General features: G+C 45.5%; 1 protein-coding gene across 1 annotated transcript in view; it reads left to right on the top strand.

Annotated features, from left to right (window-relative positions):
- Positions 1-18,521, top strand: part of PRPF19 (pre-mRNA processing factor 19) — a 328,967-nt gene that overhangs the window by 239,891 nt on the left and 70,555 nt on the right. Inside the window, exons 11-13 of the mRNA XM_082268946.1 lie at positions 5,884-5,953; positions 6,035-6,120; positions 14,422-14,592. Coding sequence (XP_082125072.1) covers positions 5,884-5,953; positions 6,035-6,120; positions 14,422-14,592 — 327 coding nt within the window. The remainder of the gene's footprint in view (positions 1-5,883; positions 5,954-6,034; positions 6,121-14,421; positions 14,593-18,521) is intronic.

Genomic DNA, 18,521 nt, shown 5'->3' with positions numbered 1-18,521 from the left:
AGGATTAAACATCTAAAGGAAAGTGCCTTGCATTTCTTGGATGTGGTCTGGGCAATTAGGGTGTACCTGGCAGCTACGGAGTATTTTAGGAAGTCAGACTCACTATTTGTGCTCACTAACGGACCTCGCAAAGGGTTGTCCGCTTCTTTTGGGACCATTTCCAGATGGATCAGACGACGATGCTTCAGGCCTGTTTTATCAGGGGTCAGGTTCCTTCTTTCCCTGATTAGTCGCAGTCTACTTGGGTGTTTAGTGTCTCCTGGGCTTTCTGTCTTCAAGCGTCAGTGATGCAGGTTTGCAAGGCGGCCTCCTAGTAATTGGTGCACGTTTTTTTTTTTTTTTTGTTTCTTTTGGCCGCAAGCTTTTGCTTGCGGCTGTTTAGAGAACCTGGTCGTCTTTGAGAATGTATTATTTTTCAGGTGAGCTCAAGTTGTTTATGGTTGAGCTCTGTTACCTGGTTGGCTATAGTTAGCTTTGGGAATTTTTTTTTCTGATGTTTTCCCACCCCTCATGTTTAACATTGCTTTTGGATGTCCCAAAGGTTAAGAAGAATCAGGAGCTGTGTCCGTCAATGAACGAAATAGAAAATTATTTTTGAAAAATCGATTTCTCTGATGTTCATTGACGGACACAGCACCCACCCCTCTGTGGAGTTGGCTTTCTTGTAACAAAACTGGGTGCCTATTCCTGAGAGTGGTGTATACCCCCTGGGACTGCCCATAGGCGTAATTAGGCTTTTTCCATCCTAGTGTCCTTCTCCTGTAGGGGTTAGTATAACCCAACGGTTAAGAAGAATCGGGAGCTGTGTCAGTCAATGAACATCAGAGAAATGGATTTTATGGCAAGTCAAAGATCCTATTTCTCTATCGTTCGACAGACGCAGCTCTGCTTAATCATAGAGTATGGGGTTATGCTCCTCCCACTAGGGATGGGCACTAGGCGGGAAAAAATAGCCTGTGCACGCCTATAGGGGCTGTCGCAGCCGGAATAATCCCTCAGGCTCTGCTATACTCAGTTTGTTCTGCCTAGTGACAGGGATAGGACCTAGTTCCCTGCTGGGGGGGGGGGGGGGGGTTAATAGTGCGGCTGGCTTGTGGCACATATTTGTGGGGGGGGGGGGGGGTCCTTGAATGGGGAACCTTGGCTGCCTTTGGGTCCTGGAGACCGCATGGCACGCATGGGGGCTGCCATTTTGCCATGGTTCATGACCTCCCATTAGTTTGTATGGGCAGCCATTTTCTAGAATTCCCCATTGAGAATTTATAGCAGCCATTTTCTTGTGGTCTGGAGGCGGGACTGCCATGCAGCACTTTTTTTTTTTTCTATGCTGGTGGCAGAGTTGTTTCCTCTTCCTGTTTTCTTCTGTGTTACTTTAGTTTTTGACACTGATGAGGACTGCACATTTTTATCTGGAGCTGGTAACCTTTCTGGGGGTCCCCTGTAGGTTTCCCTCTCCTGCTCTGCTATATTTAGACATTGCTCAGGGTTTTGGGTTCTGCAATAATAACGGGGCGACCGTGTTTTTCACGGTCTTAAAGGGACAGTGCATGAAAATGTTTCTTCTTTGGAAATAATCCTTGAGTCCTAGGATAAAATATCACCTGCAGATCCCCTAGAAATGACTGCGGGACCCTCCGGCTTGCAGTTGCAGCCAGAGAGTGCCTTTTTTCTGCAAAGCCTGATGTCAAAGTGCAGTCGTTTTTGTTCTGTTGCTGCTAGCCGCAAATGTCCTCAGTCCTCCCCTCCATCTGCAGGAGCTTCGGATTCTGACAGATATGGTTGCCTCAGACGCAGACCACCCTGAGGGGTCGGTGTCTTCACTTTCTGACGGAGAAGGGGACCTGTCGTCCTCCGCTGTCACGCGACAACGCGCCTTGGGGGAAAATTTGATCATTTCTGTGCAGGAAACTCTTAAAATGGCTGATGAACCCACAGCGTCAGGTACGTAGGTGTCTTTTGTCTCCCGCAAATATCGCAAATCTGGTAAAGTATTCCCTTGTCCTGACTTGTTTCACTCTATTGTGGATGAATAATGGCGGCTCATTAAGCACATGGTGGTGCCTAAGCGTTTTGCATGCCGTTATCCCTTTGCGGAGGCGGTGGATACCAGGTGGGCTTGTATCACTGAAGGTGGATTCCCCGGTGGCCAGGGTCTGGTCCCGTTGAAAGGGTCGTCGACTTTTTCGGATCCCGTGGATAGTCGGGTGGAATGCTTATCCCGCCATGTACATGTGGTAATGGGTCACATGTTAAAAGCTAACTGCTACTGAATGGGTGAAGTTGCTGAAGAGTAACTTGGAAATTACACTGCTTCCCCCTGTGGTTCTGGAACTGTTAGACCAGTTGGTCCAAGCCCTGGTGTTCATGTTTGATACGTCCTTGGACTTGGCCTTATTGGTGGCCAGGATGTCAGCAGTGGGGGTTGTTATTAGACGCCTGATATACCTGAAATGCTGGTCGGCTGACCAGGCTTCTAAAAAAGCCGATCTCCCTTTTACAGGGGAGAAGCTATTTGGACGAGTCGATCAAAGGTATCACGGGGGTAAGAGCACTAATATGCCCCAATCCTCTAAAGGCAAGGTGCCATGCCCTAGACGGGGGCCTTCCTTTACTGCTCATAAACGTCTTTTTCATGCCTCCGGGTCACAGAAAAAAGGTATACCATTTAGATCTTCGGGAGGGTCCAAGGAGCCATGGCCCGGTAAGTCCAAGGGTGGCAAATCTGGACCCACAAACAAGCCCTCGTCTGCATGAAGGGGCGCCCTCATCTGAGTCTGGGGTGGGGGGACTTCTTTGATTCTTCCGGGAATCCTGGACTTCCTTGACCCAGGACAAATGGGTTCATGAATTGATCAGTTTCGGATACAAAATCGAATTCTGGTCGCGTCCACGAGACAGGTTCTTCCCGTCCAATCTTCTATTGTCCCCAGCCAGGTTAAGGGACTTGAGAGGGGCGTTACACCACGACTTGCTGTCGCAAGGGGTGATTGTGCCGCTTCCAGCTTTGGAATGCTTTCAGGAGTTTTATTCAAACCTGTTCACCATACCCAGAAAAGGAAAGGTGTGGCCCATTCTAGATCTCAAAGCCCTGAACCGCTTTGTGCAGGTACAGAGGTTTCAGATGAAGTCCATCCGTACAGTAGTGGCGTCTCTACATCAGGGTGATTTCTTGGCCTCCATAGATATCAAGGAAGCGTGTCTACACATCCCTATCTGCGCTGGACACCAGCGGTTTCTTCGCTTTGCGGTAGCGGAGCAGCATTATCAATTTGCGTCGTTACCCTTTGGTCTCGCCTCCGCTCCCAGGGTGTTTACCAAGGTTTCTAGCTCCGGTTTTAGCATCGCTGCACTGGAGGGGCATTGTGGTACTGGGATACCTGGACGATCGCCTGTTGAGAGAGAACTCTCATTCAGTTTGGTTGGAGAATCTGGAGGTCACTGTCCGAACTATACAAGAGTTCGGTTGAAACATCAATTTAAAAAAATCCGCATTGACTCCTGACACTGGAGTACCTAGGCCTGACTCTGGATTAAGCCTTGGTGAGGGTTTTCCTCCCCTCGGACAAGCTACAAAATTTGCAGGGGGCGATTCAGTCGTTGTTGGACAAAAAGCGGTCTAATTTGTGTCAACCTTCGAAGCGTTTTCGTTGGCTTAGTTCCATACAAGACCCTTGCAGAGGGGGATTCTGGTAAAGTGTAACAGGATCCGAAGTCCTTGGACTCCTTGATTCGGTTGAGCCACAACACCAAGTCTGCCCTTTTGTGTTGGATGTAGTCTCCAGCACTATGCCACGGCAAGTCCATCCTTCTGTTGTTCTGCACGGATGCCAGGCTGACGGGCTGGGGCGGGATGCTGGGGAAGCTCTGTGCCCAGGGTACCTGGACGGCGGAAGTCAAAACTTCCGATCAATGTTTTGGAACTCAGAGCAATCAAACTTTGTCTGGGTCATTGGACGACTTGCCTATGAGATTGTCCGGTTCGGGTTCAATCCGACAACGCCACGGTTGTGGCTTATATCAACCGTCGGGGGGCACAGGAGTGTCCTGGCGGCCAAGAAGGTGGCCGAAATTCTGATTTGGGGAAAAAGATTTGTTCCAGCCCTCTCTGCTGTACACATTCCAGGTGTGGGAGACTGGCAGGCGGATTACCTGAGTCGTCAGGTGTTGGATCATGTCAGGAGCCTGACGTGCAGAGGGTAGCCTCTGACTCACCAAGGGATGGAACACAGACAAGTCACCCAGGCAGTAGACACAGGCTAACCCGAGGTGCGGAATCTTAAGTGGCAACCGGTCTTTACCAGAGCCTCTGATGGTGAGGATGGATTTTACTGCGTGTATGACACCAGGTTGCGGTTCTCTGGGTTGCCCCGCCAGGAGGTGAACAGGTCCAGATCCTTTGGCAGATGAACAGACAAGGATGAGGCAGAAGTGTGGTCACAAAACAAGCCTAGGTCAGGACGGGCAGCAGACAAGCAAGGTGAGGGACAAGCCAGGAGGTCAAACGGGAATCAAGCTGGATACAACAGGTCTCAGGTTCAGGAACACAGGAAAATCTGGTGCTGTCGGTTCTTCAAAAGCCTCCTTTTAAGAAAATTCAGGAGATTTTCGCTGCTTGCTTTTGTCTCAGGTTGCCTTCTTGGTGGCGTTCACGTCTGCCCGCAGAGTATCTGAATTGGCGGCATTGTCTTGCCGCTCAACTTATCTGGTGGTTCACAGAGATAAGGTGGTACTTCGACCTAATCAGTCGTTCCTTCCTAAGGTGGTTTCTGATTTTCATTTAAATGAAGACATTGTACTGCCTTCCCTTCGCCAAAAACCTCAGCATTCTAAGGAGTATGCTTTACATTCTTTGGATGTGGTCCGGGCTATCAGGGTTTACTTAGAGACCACTGTGTCCTTCAGAAAATTGAATGCTCTTTTTTTTGTCCTTATGGATGGACCTTGTAAGGGACTGGCTGCGTCTGCTGCAACCATTTCCAGATGGTTCAGACAGTGGTACAGGCCTCTTCACCGAAGTGTCAGATTCTTCCTTTTCCAGTGAAGGCACATTCTACTAGAGCGGTGAGTGGCTCCTGTGCTTTCCGGCATCAGTGCTACAAGTTTGCAAGGCGGCAACTTGGTCGTCTGTGCATACCTTTACAAAATTCTACAAGGTAGATGTGCTGGCATCAGTGGATGCTTATTTTGGCTGCAAGGTTTTGCAGGCTGCAGTTTAAGAGAGAACCCCCTTTTTTGGTTTCTCTTTGAGGGTTCGTTCGTTTCGGGGGAGCTCCTGTTTCTGGTTGAGCTCTGTTTTACCCGGTTGGCTATGTTTGGCCATTGGGGCATTCAGGTTTTTGTTCCTGTCTTGGTCCCACCCCTCATGTTTTTACTGCTTTGGGACATCCCTATAGTCTATGATAAGGCAGAGCTGTGTCTGTCAAACGATAGAGAAAGCTGGATTTGTGTAAAAACTTACCGTAAAATCCTTTTCCCTGAAGTTCGACAGACGCAGCACCCGCCCCTCTACTTTTGAGTTTATGGGGTCTTTTTTTGTCACTGCTTGCAACACAACAGTTTGAGTATAGCAGAGCCTTAGGGGTTATGCCGGCTGGGACAGCCCCTATAGCCGTGGACAGGTATTTTTTCCCACCTAGTGCCTATCCCTAGTGGGAGGAGCATAACCTTATAGTCTATGATTAAGCAGAGCTGCGTCTGTCGAACGTCAGAGAAAAGGATTTTTCGGTAAGTTCTTACAAAAATCCAGTTTTTATCACTATCCATCACAACTGTCACCAGCTCTCATCTCTTTTTGAAGTTGATTTTAAAAAAAATTGTAGTTGTGTGATTATTTTTCAGCGTTTGCAGTTGGACTTTTTTTCTAATGCACTTTTTTTTTTTCAGTATTGGGCCTTTTCTGATATCCATGCAGGGCGTGTCCTTACCAAAGTGACAGATGAAACATCAGGTTGTGGTAAGCCTTTTCTAATTACAAAGTCCTGTTTTGCCTCCCTCTGAACCTACTTGTATATTAATTGTAACTCTTTCTTTGCAGCTCTAACCTGTGCTCAGTTTCATCCTGATGGGCTTATTTTTGGTACTGGAACAATGGATTCTCAGATTAAGATTTGGGATCTTAAGGTAAGTTTACCCTGAGCTAGAGGTAGACAAACTACAGCCCCCCAGCTGTTTCGGAACAAAGGGTACCCTGAAGACAAACCACAAGCATGACCAAGTGGCATGGTGGGACTTGTAGTTCCACAACAGCTGCAGGGCTGAATTTTGCCTAACCCTTACTTTAAGACATTTTTAAGACATTTAAGGCTTTTTTTAAAAAATGTAAACACTCTGAAATTGCGAGCTTTATTGCGTAACATTTGTTAAAATTTTTGTTGTGGCTATACCATGCCAATAGACTAGTGTTTTTCAAAATAATCAAGGCACTTCCAAAAAAAAAAAAAAAAAAAAAAAAACTTTTATTTTGTAGAAATCACAGTGCTCAAAATTAGAGAACAGCAATGACTGTAGCATGGAGAAAAATTACAACTAAAATTTCTGAAGGTTATAACAATCAACAATTAGGAAATGTACAGGCCCTAGCTTTGAATGACTTCAGCACATCTGCGGCCACAGGATATCACTAGTCTCTAACACTGCTCTAGTGTGATTTTGTTCCACTCTTCAAGTCTTTCACAGTTTGGTGACTGAAAAATCCTTGGCGACAAAGTTATGGTCAAGAAATCCACTACAGTGGTTTTCTGTTGGGTTTAGATCAGGACTGTGCTGGCCATTTAATTATTTCAATGTTTTTAGCTTCAAGGAACTGCTTCATCCATTTTGCTGTGACGGGTTATTGTCGTGCATGAAAATTGCAGACTGATTGGGTGATGAGCGCAGGGATGGAATTGCATGTTGTCGAAGATTCTGATAAACATTTACATTCAATCTGCCATGTAGCTGTATAAAAGGCCCAACTCCTACTGCAGAAAACATCCCCAAAACCATGACGCTTCCCCCTCTACCTTTCACTGACTTCTTTACACACTTTGGGTTCGGTCTTTCCCCAGTTTGATGACGAACATGTTGTTTCCCATTGGACCCAAATAAATTAAACTTTCTTTCATCACTTTGGACCAGTTCTCCTCTGTGCACACAACAAGCTCCTCAGCAAAGGTTAGTCTAGCCTTTTGATTCTGTTAATGAGAGGTTTGGTCACTGCAGAGTGGGCTTTCAGTCCAAATTCTCAAACGAGACACTGTATGATGAGCCAGATCCTTACTCTGTTCAGCGCTGAACTGGTGAGCAATTGCAGCTGAGGTGTTTAATAGATTGCCCATTGAGATTCTCCGCATTATCCTGTCCTCTTGCATTTGTCTTTCATAAACGACCAGCCTCCTTGGGGGGGCTTGAATGAGTTTGTGACGTTGTAAAGATGCAATATTCTAGAAATCACATATTTGGAACATCAAACTTCTCTTGCCATTAATGAAAGGGTCATTCCTTTGGCCTTCATCTGGACAACTTGCTGCCGGTGGTTTCAGCCACTTTAGAATGGCAGTCACCAGCTTGAAAAGTCAGTGAAAACTGGAAAGTTGGGCTGCCAGTTAAATAGGGTTTGTCAGATAATTTAAGAAATTAGCACAAGGTGCCAGATTAACACCAATAACTGGGAGGTATCTGAAAGTGTTCTCTGATTTTGATCAATGTTCTTTTTTAAAACTCGCTGACGTTTCCTTATTCTGTGCTTCAAAATATATGTAACTCATGAAATATGCTTAACAGAACTGCTCTTTTACTCCTGTTTAGATAATTTTAAATAGGACTAAGCAGTGACCTTGACATTTAGGAAATTGTAGGTTGTTCTCTAATTTTGATTTGTCAGTGTGTGTGTGTGTGTGTATATAAATATATATACACAGCCCTCAAAATTTCCGCTCGCATTTGGCGAGTGTAAATAAGGTGAGGGAAAGTATTCAAACTCGTCTCAGGCGGAAGATGGGTCTGCTCGGTTTGGGTGGGGAGGACTCGGGTGGGGAGCAGGTCCATTTGGCTTGGGCAGGGAGGCGAGCCGATCGGCTAGGCGGGGGATGGGTCTTCTCGGTTCGGGCAGGCCAGCTGGGACACCACTCTAGAGGCCGAAATGACACATGAACTAGAATCTGAGCCTCTAGGTTGAGCAGACCAGTTGATCTCTGTGGGGGCACAGGGAGCGGGAGGGTTTAATAGCTGAACAAAGTGCCAGAGGCAAGGGATTAGCCTGAGAACCTAAAGGGAGAACTATCTACACCTAAATATCTGTAGAGTATACAATCCAATGACCTGGAAGGATTATTATCCATCCTTCAGCTTGGCAAAGTTGGGACACACTTTATGTTGAAGACTTCTCCAAAGGTTTTAGCAGCTTTTTTTCTTCCAGCCCTGTGGCCTGTCTGAGAATGGGTTTTGATACAGCTGCTCTAGAAGTAGATGAAAGAGAAGGATGGTACTCAACCAACTTTTCTTTGGGCTTCTTATGCTGAGGCATGTGACTGCTTTGGCCTCTCATGATATCCTTGATTGCATAAAAAAGCAGCACCCATCAAAAACCCAGGCGCTCCCTGGATAAAGCATCTGCTTCCTAGCACTGTAACCATAGAGCTTGGAGCATGCTGCTCAATAGACAGCAGTCCCATATGAGATACAAGTTTAGGCGCTTTTATTAAGCTATCACAGCTGATATCTGCTCTAGGCCCACTAACAGGAAGGGGTCTACTGCAGCGGTGGAGAGCTCTCTTGAGGGATTTAAACAGTTCTAGCACAGTTCCTGCTAGGGTGGATCGGGGTAGGGGTTGTGTTCGGGCAACTGGTGGGAGTAACTCTTAAGCAACCATATAAAAAGTCCCAAAAGATAGTCCTAACTTACCCACCAGAGAAGACCAAATGGTGTCTTTATTTTATAGACTTAAGCATATTTCAGAAAAAGAGGTCACCCAGTGGTGGGACATACTGCCACTAGAAAACTACTTAGAAGTAGGCAGAATCCCTCGGGGACTCGGGTTGACCATAAAATGTATTTGGGTAGACGATGATCTTAAATTTGATTGGATAAACAAGATGAAAGAATGCAACAAGTTGCTTCTTAAATCCATAAATACTCAAAGGGAAAGAAATCGGTCTATAATAAGAACAAATCTTAAAATGCTGCAGGATAAATTGGCTACTTATGTAGACATAGTCCTTTGACTCCTGGGATGCAAAAATTAATGATCAGCTGGTCAGTTGTGAAACAGAGCTCATAGATTGAAAATCAGGGAAATTTGAAAGGGGCAGACTGGACTACCAGTATGGTTGGGAGTTTAATTGGAAAAAAAAAAGTAATAATCGCTTACAATCAGGTGGGGGAAAGGGAGGGGTTAAAGTTCACCACCATGCTTCTAAACCTCCAAATAGACATAGAGGAAATGGGGGCAAGCAGAATGGGCAGAGAGGGAGGACCAAAAACAGGGAGATCTGAGACATCACCAATGTTCCCCAAAATTTCATTAACTCAGCTGCTAAGAATATCCCTGCCCCATGTCATACTCCTGAAATTAAACATCAGGGTGCTCACTCCGAATTCCCAACCCCCCCCCCCCCCCCCACTAACACCCCTTGTAATAATGTACAAGGGAGCCCATTGGGGAAAGCCCATACCAGGGCATATAGACAAGAGGAGGACACAAATGGAAAAAATACAACCAAAAGTAAATAGCCAACTAATATCCATTCGGCTAGCAGCACCAAACCAATTGTATCGTCAGCCTCACCCCCACATACACCTCCTTTTTTTAGCGAAGGGGTGCCTTGGAGGGATTTACTCAGCAACCTCTACCAACAGATCTACATCACAAACAAATCAGGGGAGAAAGAGAGGAGGAGGAAAGCACAGCAAAAAGAGGGAGCAAGTAATGCCATCACAATCCAATATAAAAAATATACAATCTGTCCAGCTCGGTAGTTTCGGATACCAAATTAGACCTACTGCGGAAAGGCCTCAGCTTTGCACCCAAGAAACCCTTATCTCTTTAAGCAGTTTGTAGATCTCAATAAATACAGCTGAAATCTTACTGTAAAGAAGAGTCATGCCCTCAAAGAAAGGGAACCTCCAGCCAGTAGTCCCCGATCCGGGGGACCGCGATACACAAGGTCATGCACTTTCCCTCCTAGAGAATCTAATAAAGGAAGGAGCATGTGAAGACATTGCACACAAACTTGAATTGGATGTGGAACTCTGTGGAGAGGAGCACAGACATTATCCACACCCAGTTCAAGCCCAAATCTACTTTTCGCTTTCGTTAACTGACGAACACAGTTCCATATCTTCTTAGACCCTTGGGCCTATGCTGCTCTAACTTCAGTAGTAGGACTAGGCGGAAACAATTTTGGCTACGCCGGGAGTTGTCCACACTTGGTTCCCAGGTGTGGTGAGTAGTGTCCCCTCTCTTTTCTCTGGGGAATGCTGGGGTGGACTATCCTTCCCTCATGATCTCCACCCTCCCCTTTTTTTTCAATGGCGGGGTTCCCCTGTAATGGTTGCCTTCACCTACCCCCCTTAGTTCCCCTTGTGGTGCACAGATTTTTCTGGGTGAGGGTTGTCCATTTGGTGATGGGCTGGACCGTGGGAGCGAGCCGCCGCCGGTGGCTCCTTTCTGGTGTGCCTGCGACAATGGCTGTGCGGGGGGTTGCTGTGGGGGCTTCCCCCCCTGGTGAACTAAAAGTATCATGGGGTCCTGGTTGCCGCACGGCTCCATCAATTTGTTGTGGATGGCTGTATTCGGCCTCGGCGGCCATGTTTGTGTAGTTCAGCCGCCATGTTTTTCTGAAGTCTCCCATTGTAGTCAATGCGGCGGCCATTTTCTTGACGTCTGGAGTGGTGACGTCCGGTGGAGGTCTCTAGTGACAGCGCTTCCTCTTCCTTTCTGATCGCAGCATGGCAGGCAGTTTGGCGCTCTGTATCCAGTTCTGAGTGTATGGTGGTGAGTCCCAGCAGGTATACAGCCCCTTCTCTACTATAGAAGCACTGCTGGTGCGCTGATCCTTGTAGTACCACAGCGGTAGCGGTGTAAAGGGGGTTTTTTTACTGCAAAAAAAATAAAAAATGTTTTCTTTTGTACTCGGTGCGACCTATGTTTTAATCGTGGAGCACCTGGAGCAAATTTCACCACCTGACCCACTCTCAAAAGCTGCGGGACCCTCTGGGTCTCAGTCTGCCCTGGCAGCCATGACAGCGGCTCTGCAGTCATTTGTGTCAAAGGTTGATATGACCCTGCAAAAGCGGCCTGGCAAGAAGCGCCCCCCCCCCCCTTTCACCTGCATCCCCTGCCTCCTCAGAGTCTGAGGTGGATTAGACTAAAAGGGATCTCGGTCATCCCATATTTAGACAACCTTTTATTTTGCCCCAATTACAGGAGGACCTGCGGGTGGCCATTCTTTTTCTAGAGAACCTAGGTGTGTTAATAAACTGGGAGAAATCAAACCTTGTCCCAGCACAAGACCTGTGTTATCTGGGGTACAAAGTAAACTCTGTGGCACAGAAAGTTTTTCTTCGTGGCAGAAAAAGTGGAAAAGGTAAAGGCTACAGCGATTGCCTTTCAAAGCAGTCTAGCACTGTCCATCAGGACAGCCATGTCGGGCCTGGGGCTCTTAGCGGCAACAATTCCAGCGGTTCCTTGGGCAAGGGCCCACTTCAGGTGTCTCCAAGCCAACTTTTTAAAAGCTTGGGACAGGAGACAACAGTCATTGAACAAAATCTTTTGCCTATACCAGAAGACCAAGCGGGTGCTTTGGTGATGGAGGAGCAAGGAGAACCTCTTAAAGGGTCTTCAGTAGTCCTTCCCAGTGTCTGTCCGTATTACCACGGACGCCAGTGCTTTGGGATGGGGAGCCCACTGGGTAACAAAACTGGCCCAGGGGTCCTGGTCCAGGGCAGTGTCTCTTTAAGACCGGCCAATTGGAGGGAATTTCAGGCGATATGGGATGCCCTGAGGGCATTCGCCAAAGATCTGAGGGGTCACCATGTGCAAGTCCTCTCAGACAGCGTGGTGGCAGTGGCATATGTCAACAGACAAGAAGGGACATGGTCCCCTTCCTTAATTCAGCTGGCAAGTACCATTTTTGTCTGGGCAGAAGCAAATCTGAGCTCAAGCGTCGCAGTCCACCTCAGGGGAGTGGACAATGGTCTGGCAGACTTCTTAAGTCGAACATCCGGTGCATGAATCAAAGCAGTGTCTGAACAAGGACGCCTTCCATCTAGTGACTCAGAAGTTGGGCCTCCCAGATGTGAATTTGTTCGCCAGCAAGTCCAACAACAAGGTTCCCAAGTACTTATCCTTGGTAAAGGACGTGGGGGGGGGGGGGCCAAGGTATAGACACCCTGGCTCAGAAATGGACATTTCACCTGTGCTACGCCTTTCACCCCATTCAAACTTATTCCCATAGTCCTAAAAGAGTTTACAGGACTACCACTTTGATCCTGGTAGTCCTGTATTGGCCAAAAAGGCCTTGGTTTTCAGCTCTGATGCATTTGGGGTCAGAGCCTCCCCTTATGTTGCGCGAGAGGGAGGATCTTCTGGCTCAGGGGCCGGTCCAGTTACCAAATGTTCAGAGTCTGAAATTTATACTTGAAACTTAGTATCTGAGGAAAGTCTCCTTGAAATCAAAAGGGTTTTCAGACGGAGTTGTGCTCACAATCCTATCTTGTAGGAAGAAAGTAGCCCAAGCAATTTATTTAAAATATTGGAACCTTTTTTGTTTTTGGTTGGACACCAGAAAGCGGGCGGCAGGTGTCCCAGCCATCTTAGAGTTTTTACAGAAACGAGTGGACAAAGGGCTGGCCATTAGTACGTTTAAAAGTCCAAGTGGCAGCCTTGTCGGTTTGTTGAGCGATCCCTGGCACTGGAACCCTTAGTGTACAGGTTCCTTAGGGGATTGGCCAGAATTAGACCAGTCCCGTTTCAAATTCTACCTAAAATGGGATTTGGCAATCATTTTACAAGGTTGGATAAAACTTTCGCAGGGGAAAATCCTGTCCTTGAAGTGGGTTACTTTCAAGACGGTCTTCTTGGTTGCGATTTCTACAGCCAGAGGCATTAGCGAGCTGCAGGCGCTTTCAATTAAGGAACCATTTCTGCTAATTTTTGAGGACAGACTGGTAATGTGTAAAAGTCCGGGATTCTTACCTAAAGTGGCCTCTAGGTTCCACAAAGCCCAAGAAATTGTTTTACCTTCCTTCTGTGCGTCTCCAACTAATCCTAAAGAAATAGAATTCCAACTTCTAGATGTGAAGGCTTGTCTTGCGCTATTTATAATTGTCCGAAGGCATTAGAAAATCGAATGCTTTGGTTATTCTACATTCTGGTAAAAAAAATTGGGGCATCGAGCCTCAAATAAAACGACTGCTCAGTGGACAAAAACGGGCAATTGTGGAGGTCTATAAAATCCTAAAAAAGGAATGCCCTCTTTCCCTGTTGGCTCACTCCATGCGGGCATTATTGTCTTCTTGGGTGGAGCGAGCTGGGGCGACACCAGAGCAAATTTGCCAAGCAGCAACATGGTGTAGCTACTTCACCTTCATTAAACATTATAGACTGGACCTTCTCTCAGCTCAAGATCAAGCATTTGGGAGAAGGCTGTAGTCCCCCCCCCCCCCCCCCCCAATCTGGTAAGTTCTCGTTGATCCTCTTATGATGTCCTGGACAGACGCCTGGAGAAAAAACAGAGTTCAACTTACCAGTAACTCGGTTTCTAGGAGTCCAGGACAGCAGGGTTTTCCTCCTTATATGCTGCTGTATCCTTGGACGAGTATTTTTTTCTTGTTTCGGAAACTGTTTCCGGGGGAAGTTCTCAGATAAGAAGGCTGAGGAAGAGGGATGGTGACCGCCCTTTCATTCACCTGATTGTTTGCGTTTCCTGTCTCCGGAGGTGGAGCCTGTCTCTCCTATGCTGTCCTGGATGACTCCTAGAAACTGAGTTACCGGTAAGTCTAACTCTGGTTTTTCAGTTTGTGATGCGCAGATACAGGTTAGTTCTGCTTTAAAATATCAGAAGGGAACACATAGTTCATTGTTTGGATTTACATATAAGACTCACTGGGATGAAACATTGTTTCTACAGGTGTTTGTCGGGGAGGGGTTTATGCCTATAAATGCACCTCTGTTGGCCTGTATGTCAGTGCTCACTTAGTCATTTTCAGAAGTATTCGAAGAGGAGCTTTTACAGGCTTAATAAAAAAAAAACCCATTACCAACACGTTTAGGAGAGGAGTTTTTAGGTGCAGAAAATGCTTGGTGTGCCAAAATGTTCATTCCAATAGAAAAAGTAATGACTTTGATATAATGCCATTGCTAATTTTGCAAGGCTTGTTACAAAATCAGTAAAGGATTTTCTTTGGACAACGTACAGTATCATTTTTTTTTTTTTTCGCAGGAACGCTCTAATGTTGCAAATTTTCCTGGCCATTCTGGTCCTATATCATGCGTAGCTTTTTCAGAAAATGGGTATTATTTGGCAACTGCTGCTGATGATTCCAGTGTCAAACTGTGGGACTTGCGAAAACTAAAGAACTTCAAAACTCTTCAACTGGAAGAAGGTTATCAGGTATGACATATATTGTGAAATGAATATTAAAAGTGTGTATGTATGTGTGTGTGTGTATAATAAATATATATATATATATATATATATATATATATATATATATATATAATTACACATACACATACCACACAGTGGATATGAGAAGTCTACACACCCCTGTTAAAATGTCATGTTTATGTGATGTAAAAATAAATGAGACAAAGATAAATAATTTCAGAAATTTTTCCATCTTTGTGACCTATAAACTGTACAACTCAGTTGAACAACAAACTGAATTTTTTTAGGTGGAGGGAAGTAAAAATAAACTAAAATAATATGTTTGCATAAGTGAGCACACCCTTAACCACCTCCCACCCGGGCCATTGTAGATATACGGCCAGGTGGGAGTCTCGTCCTTCTGAATGGACGTTCCGGAACGTCCTTCAGAAGGAGAGAGATTGCGCCGCCGCGGGCACGCGCAGCGGCGCGATCTCGATGTGCCTGTGTCCCTCGGACACAGAGCAACATCATTCGGCAGGAGGGCCCTGTGATTGGCCCTCCTGATCACATGACGGCTGTGTCCAATCACAGCCGTCATGTAATGTAAATAGAGCCGTTGTAACGGCTTCGATCTCTTCTCCTCCTGACAGATCCTGTCAGTGAGGAGAAGAGGGATGATCGGTGCTGCTGCGGGGGTGATCAGTGAGTATTTCTAATTACTCACTGATCACAGGGGGGGGTCTGTGCTGGTAATCAGAACATTGATTACCAGTGCAGCCCTGGGGGGGAGGGGTGCCACTAAGCCACCAGGGATGCCCACCCATGACCACCAGGGATGGCAAGCAGGACTCGGAGAGCCCCCCAGTGCCCTCCCTATCAGTGTTGCCCACCAATGCCATCTATCAGTGCCGCCCACCAGTGCCCATTATTGCCCACCAGTGCCGATCTATCAGTGCCGCCAATCAGTGCTGCCTATCATTGCCCATCAGCGCTGCCTATCAGTGCCCACCAATGCTGCATATCAGTGCGATCTATCAGTGCCACATATCAGTGCCCATCAGTGCCACCCCATCAGTGTCTCCTCATCAGTGCGGCATCATCAGTGCTCATCAGTGCAGGAAAAAACATATCTATTTACAAAATTTTATAACCTAAACAAAAAAACTTTTTTTTTTTTTTTTTCAAACTTTTCCGTCTTTTTTTATTTGTGCACCAAAAAAAGAAAAAACCTGACGGTGATCAAATACCACCAAAAGAAAGCTCTATTTGTGGGGAAAAAATGACACAAATTTGGTTTAGGTACAGTGTTGCATGACCGTGCAATTGTCATTCAAATTGCAACAGCGCTAAAAGCTGAAAATTGGTCTGGGAAGGAAGGGGGTTTAAGTGCCCAGTATTGAGGTAGTTAAACTAATACTTTGTTGAAGCACCTTTTGATTTTATTACAGCATTCAGTCTTTTTGAGTATGAGTCTATCAGCATGGCACATCTTGCCCACTCTTCTTTGCAAAAACACTCCAAATATATCAGATTGCGGAGACCTCTCCTGTGCACAGTCCTCTTTAGATCAACCCACAGATTTTCAATCAAATTCAGGTCGGGGCTCTGGCTGGGCCTTTCCAAAACTTTAATCTTATTCTGGTGAAGTCATTCCTTTATTGATTTGGATGTATGCTTTGGATGGTTGTCATGCTGAAAGATGAAGTTCCTCTTCATGTTCAGCTTTATAGCAGAAGCCTGAAGGTTCTGTGCCAATATTGATAGGTATTTGGAACTGTTCATCATTCCCTCTACCTTGACTAAGGCCCCTGTTCCAGCTGAAGAAAAACTGCCCCAAAGCATGATGCTGCTGCCACCATGCTTCAATGTGTGTTCTATTGGTGATGTGCAGTGTTGTTTTTGCACCAAACATATCTTTTGGAATAATGGCCAAAAGGTTCAACAGGTTTAACGGACAAGTTCAACAAGTTTCATCAGAGCATAACACATTTTCTCACATGCTTTTGGGAGACTTCAGATGTGGTTTTGCAAAACTTAGCTGGGCTTGGATGTTTTTCTTCATAAGAAAAGGCTTCCGTCTTGCCACTCTGCCCCATAGCCAGGGCCGGAGTGGGACTCATTTTCAGCCCTGGAGTTTCATGCCTTAGACCGGCCCACTTTAGTTCACGATTGACTATATTAAAATAATGTAATTAAAACCTCAGAATATAAGTTTGCAATGGCTCACTGTTCTCTACAGCCTTGTAATTCATTGTATTTTTCAAAAAATATCATCATTTCCAATTCAGTGCAAATACAGTAGCCTTCTCCGCCATGGATTCCCCCAGATCCTTCCCCCCTAGTATGTATGATGCATGCATATTCTTAGCCCCCAAGTGCATAACTTTTCATTTATCAACATTAAACCTCATTTTCCACATAGTTTTTTTTAAATTTACGAAAATATCGGCCAATATCGGCCAAAGCCGATATTCAATGGCCAAAATATTGGTATCTTCAATAAAAAAAACGATATCATTCGATCACTAATTCATAGTGCTGCCAAAGCAGCCCATTCCATGTTTTAGCATAGTATTAAAAATGAGATTAAACATTGCAGTGATATAAAGTGGAGAACTTTTGTTATCTGTTCTCCGGCTATAGCTCAAATAAAACCTCTACCCTGTACAAATTTCTAGAGAAATACACAGACATGCAACGATGTAGAATCCACAGATCGCTTTCAGTTTGGTGAAAGGTGACAGTTACATTTGGTCATGTATGGTCTATGTGCATTTGTTCAAGGACCTCAAAAGCACCTAAGCAGCGTCCATTGGAGGTTTTTTTCCAATTTTGCTTCAGTAAACTACCAAACCCTGTAACTGTGCTACAGTCAGAAATTAATTTACTTCACCTTAATCTGAATTTTATGCATTTCTAAGAATTATGCAAAATTCTAAGATTCATGCAAGCTCCCACATGGAACGCCTGCTTCTTGTTACTTGTTCCTGTACTGTGCAGTTGTCTCAGGGACACCAATATGAATGATGTCAACAAGAGGACCTTACAACTCAGGGGCAATATCTCCTTATTCAAGGCCATCCTTCACCTCACCCTCCATAAAATGCTATTTAAAACTGCAAAAAAAAAAAAAATATATCCCCTAAATACCTGTAGGGGAAAAAAAAAATTAGCCAATTTACTTACCTTTCCCCCAGCTTCCTCCAGAGGTAGCTAATCAAGGAGGACATCATCTATTGAGGAATTTAAACCCTCTTCCGCTATGAATGCTGGGCCCCTGCCTGTGTGTGCCTGATGTCATTGGTTGCTAGACACCAGGCGGATAGCAAACAGTTCAGGAATCACACAGTGTGCGTTTCATTTTGGGACACTGCTTTGTCCTGGAATAAAACTGCCTTCACTGTCATGCTACATGACAACCCCCCAGATGTTGCGCCCGATGCGGCCGGACCCCCTGCACCCAGTGCCGAGACAAGGTCATTCAGTGCCCAGGGCAAACATGGCAAGCTGTGACCCCACCCCATCTATAGATAAGGCTAATAATGGTAGAAGGTTTGTTTCAGGCAGTAGGGAGGCGATACAACGGCTGCTTACCTCCTGTCAAATGCTCTCTGAAGAGCAATCTGCATCATGGTTGTTTTTCAGAGACCAAAACACGTGTGAACAAGCCCTTAATTATTTATTTTTTTACAAATGTTTTACATTATTTATATTTTTTTGAGAATTTATATGTACAGTGTGTATATATATATATATATATATATATATATATATATATATATATATATATATATATATACTTTTTACAGTTTTTAACTGCCCTGTTGGGGGGCTTTTATGAAATATCAGAGCTCTAAACAGACCCCAGATGTTTCACTTTTGAGACACCATGTGGTTTGGTGCATGTGTTAGCAGATGTGTGGGGTGCCATTACCAATAAATGGCACTGT

Source organism: Pelophylax lessonae, assembly GCF_965119305.1.
Source record: "Pelophylax lessonae genome assembly, chromosome: 9".
Lineage (NCBI taxonomy): Eukaryota > Metazoa > Chordata > Amphibia > Anura > Ranidae > Pelophylax > Pelophylax lessonae.
This window is presented reverse-complemented; position numbering and strand designations above follow the sequence as displayed.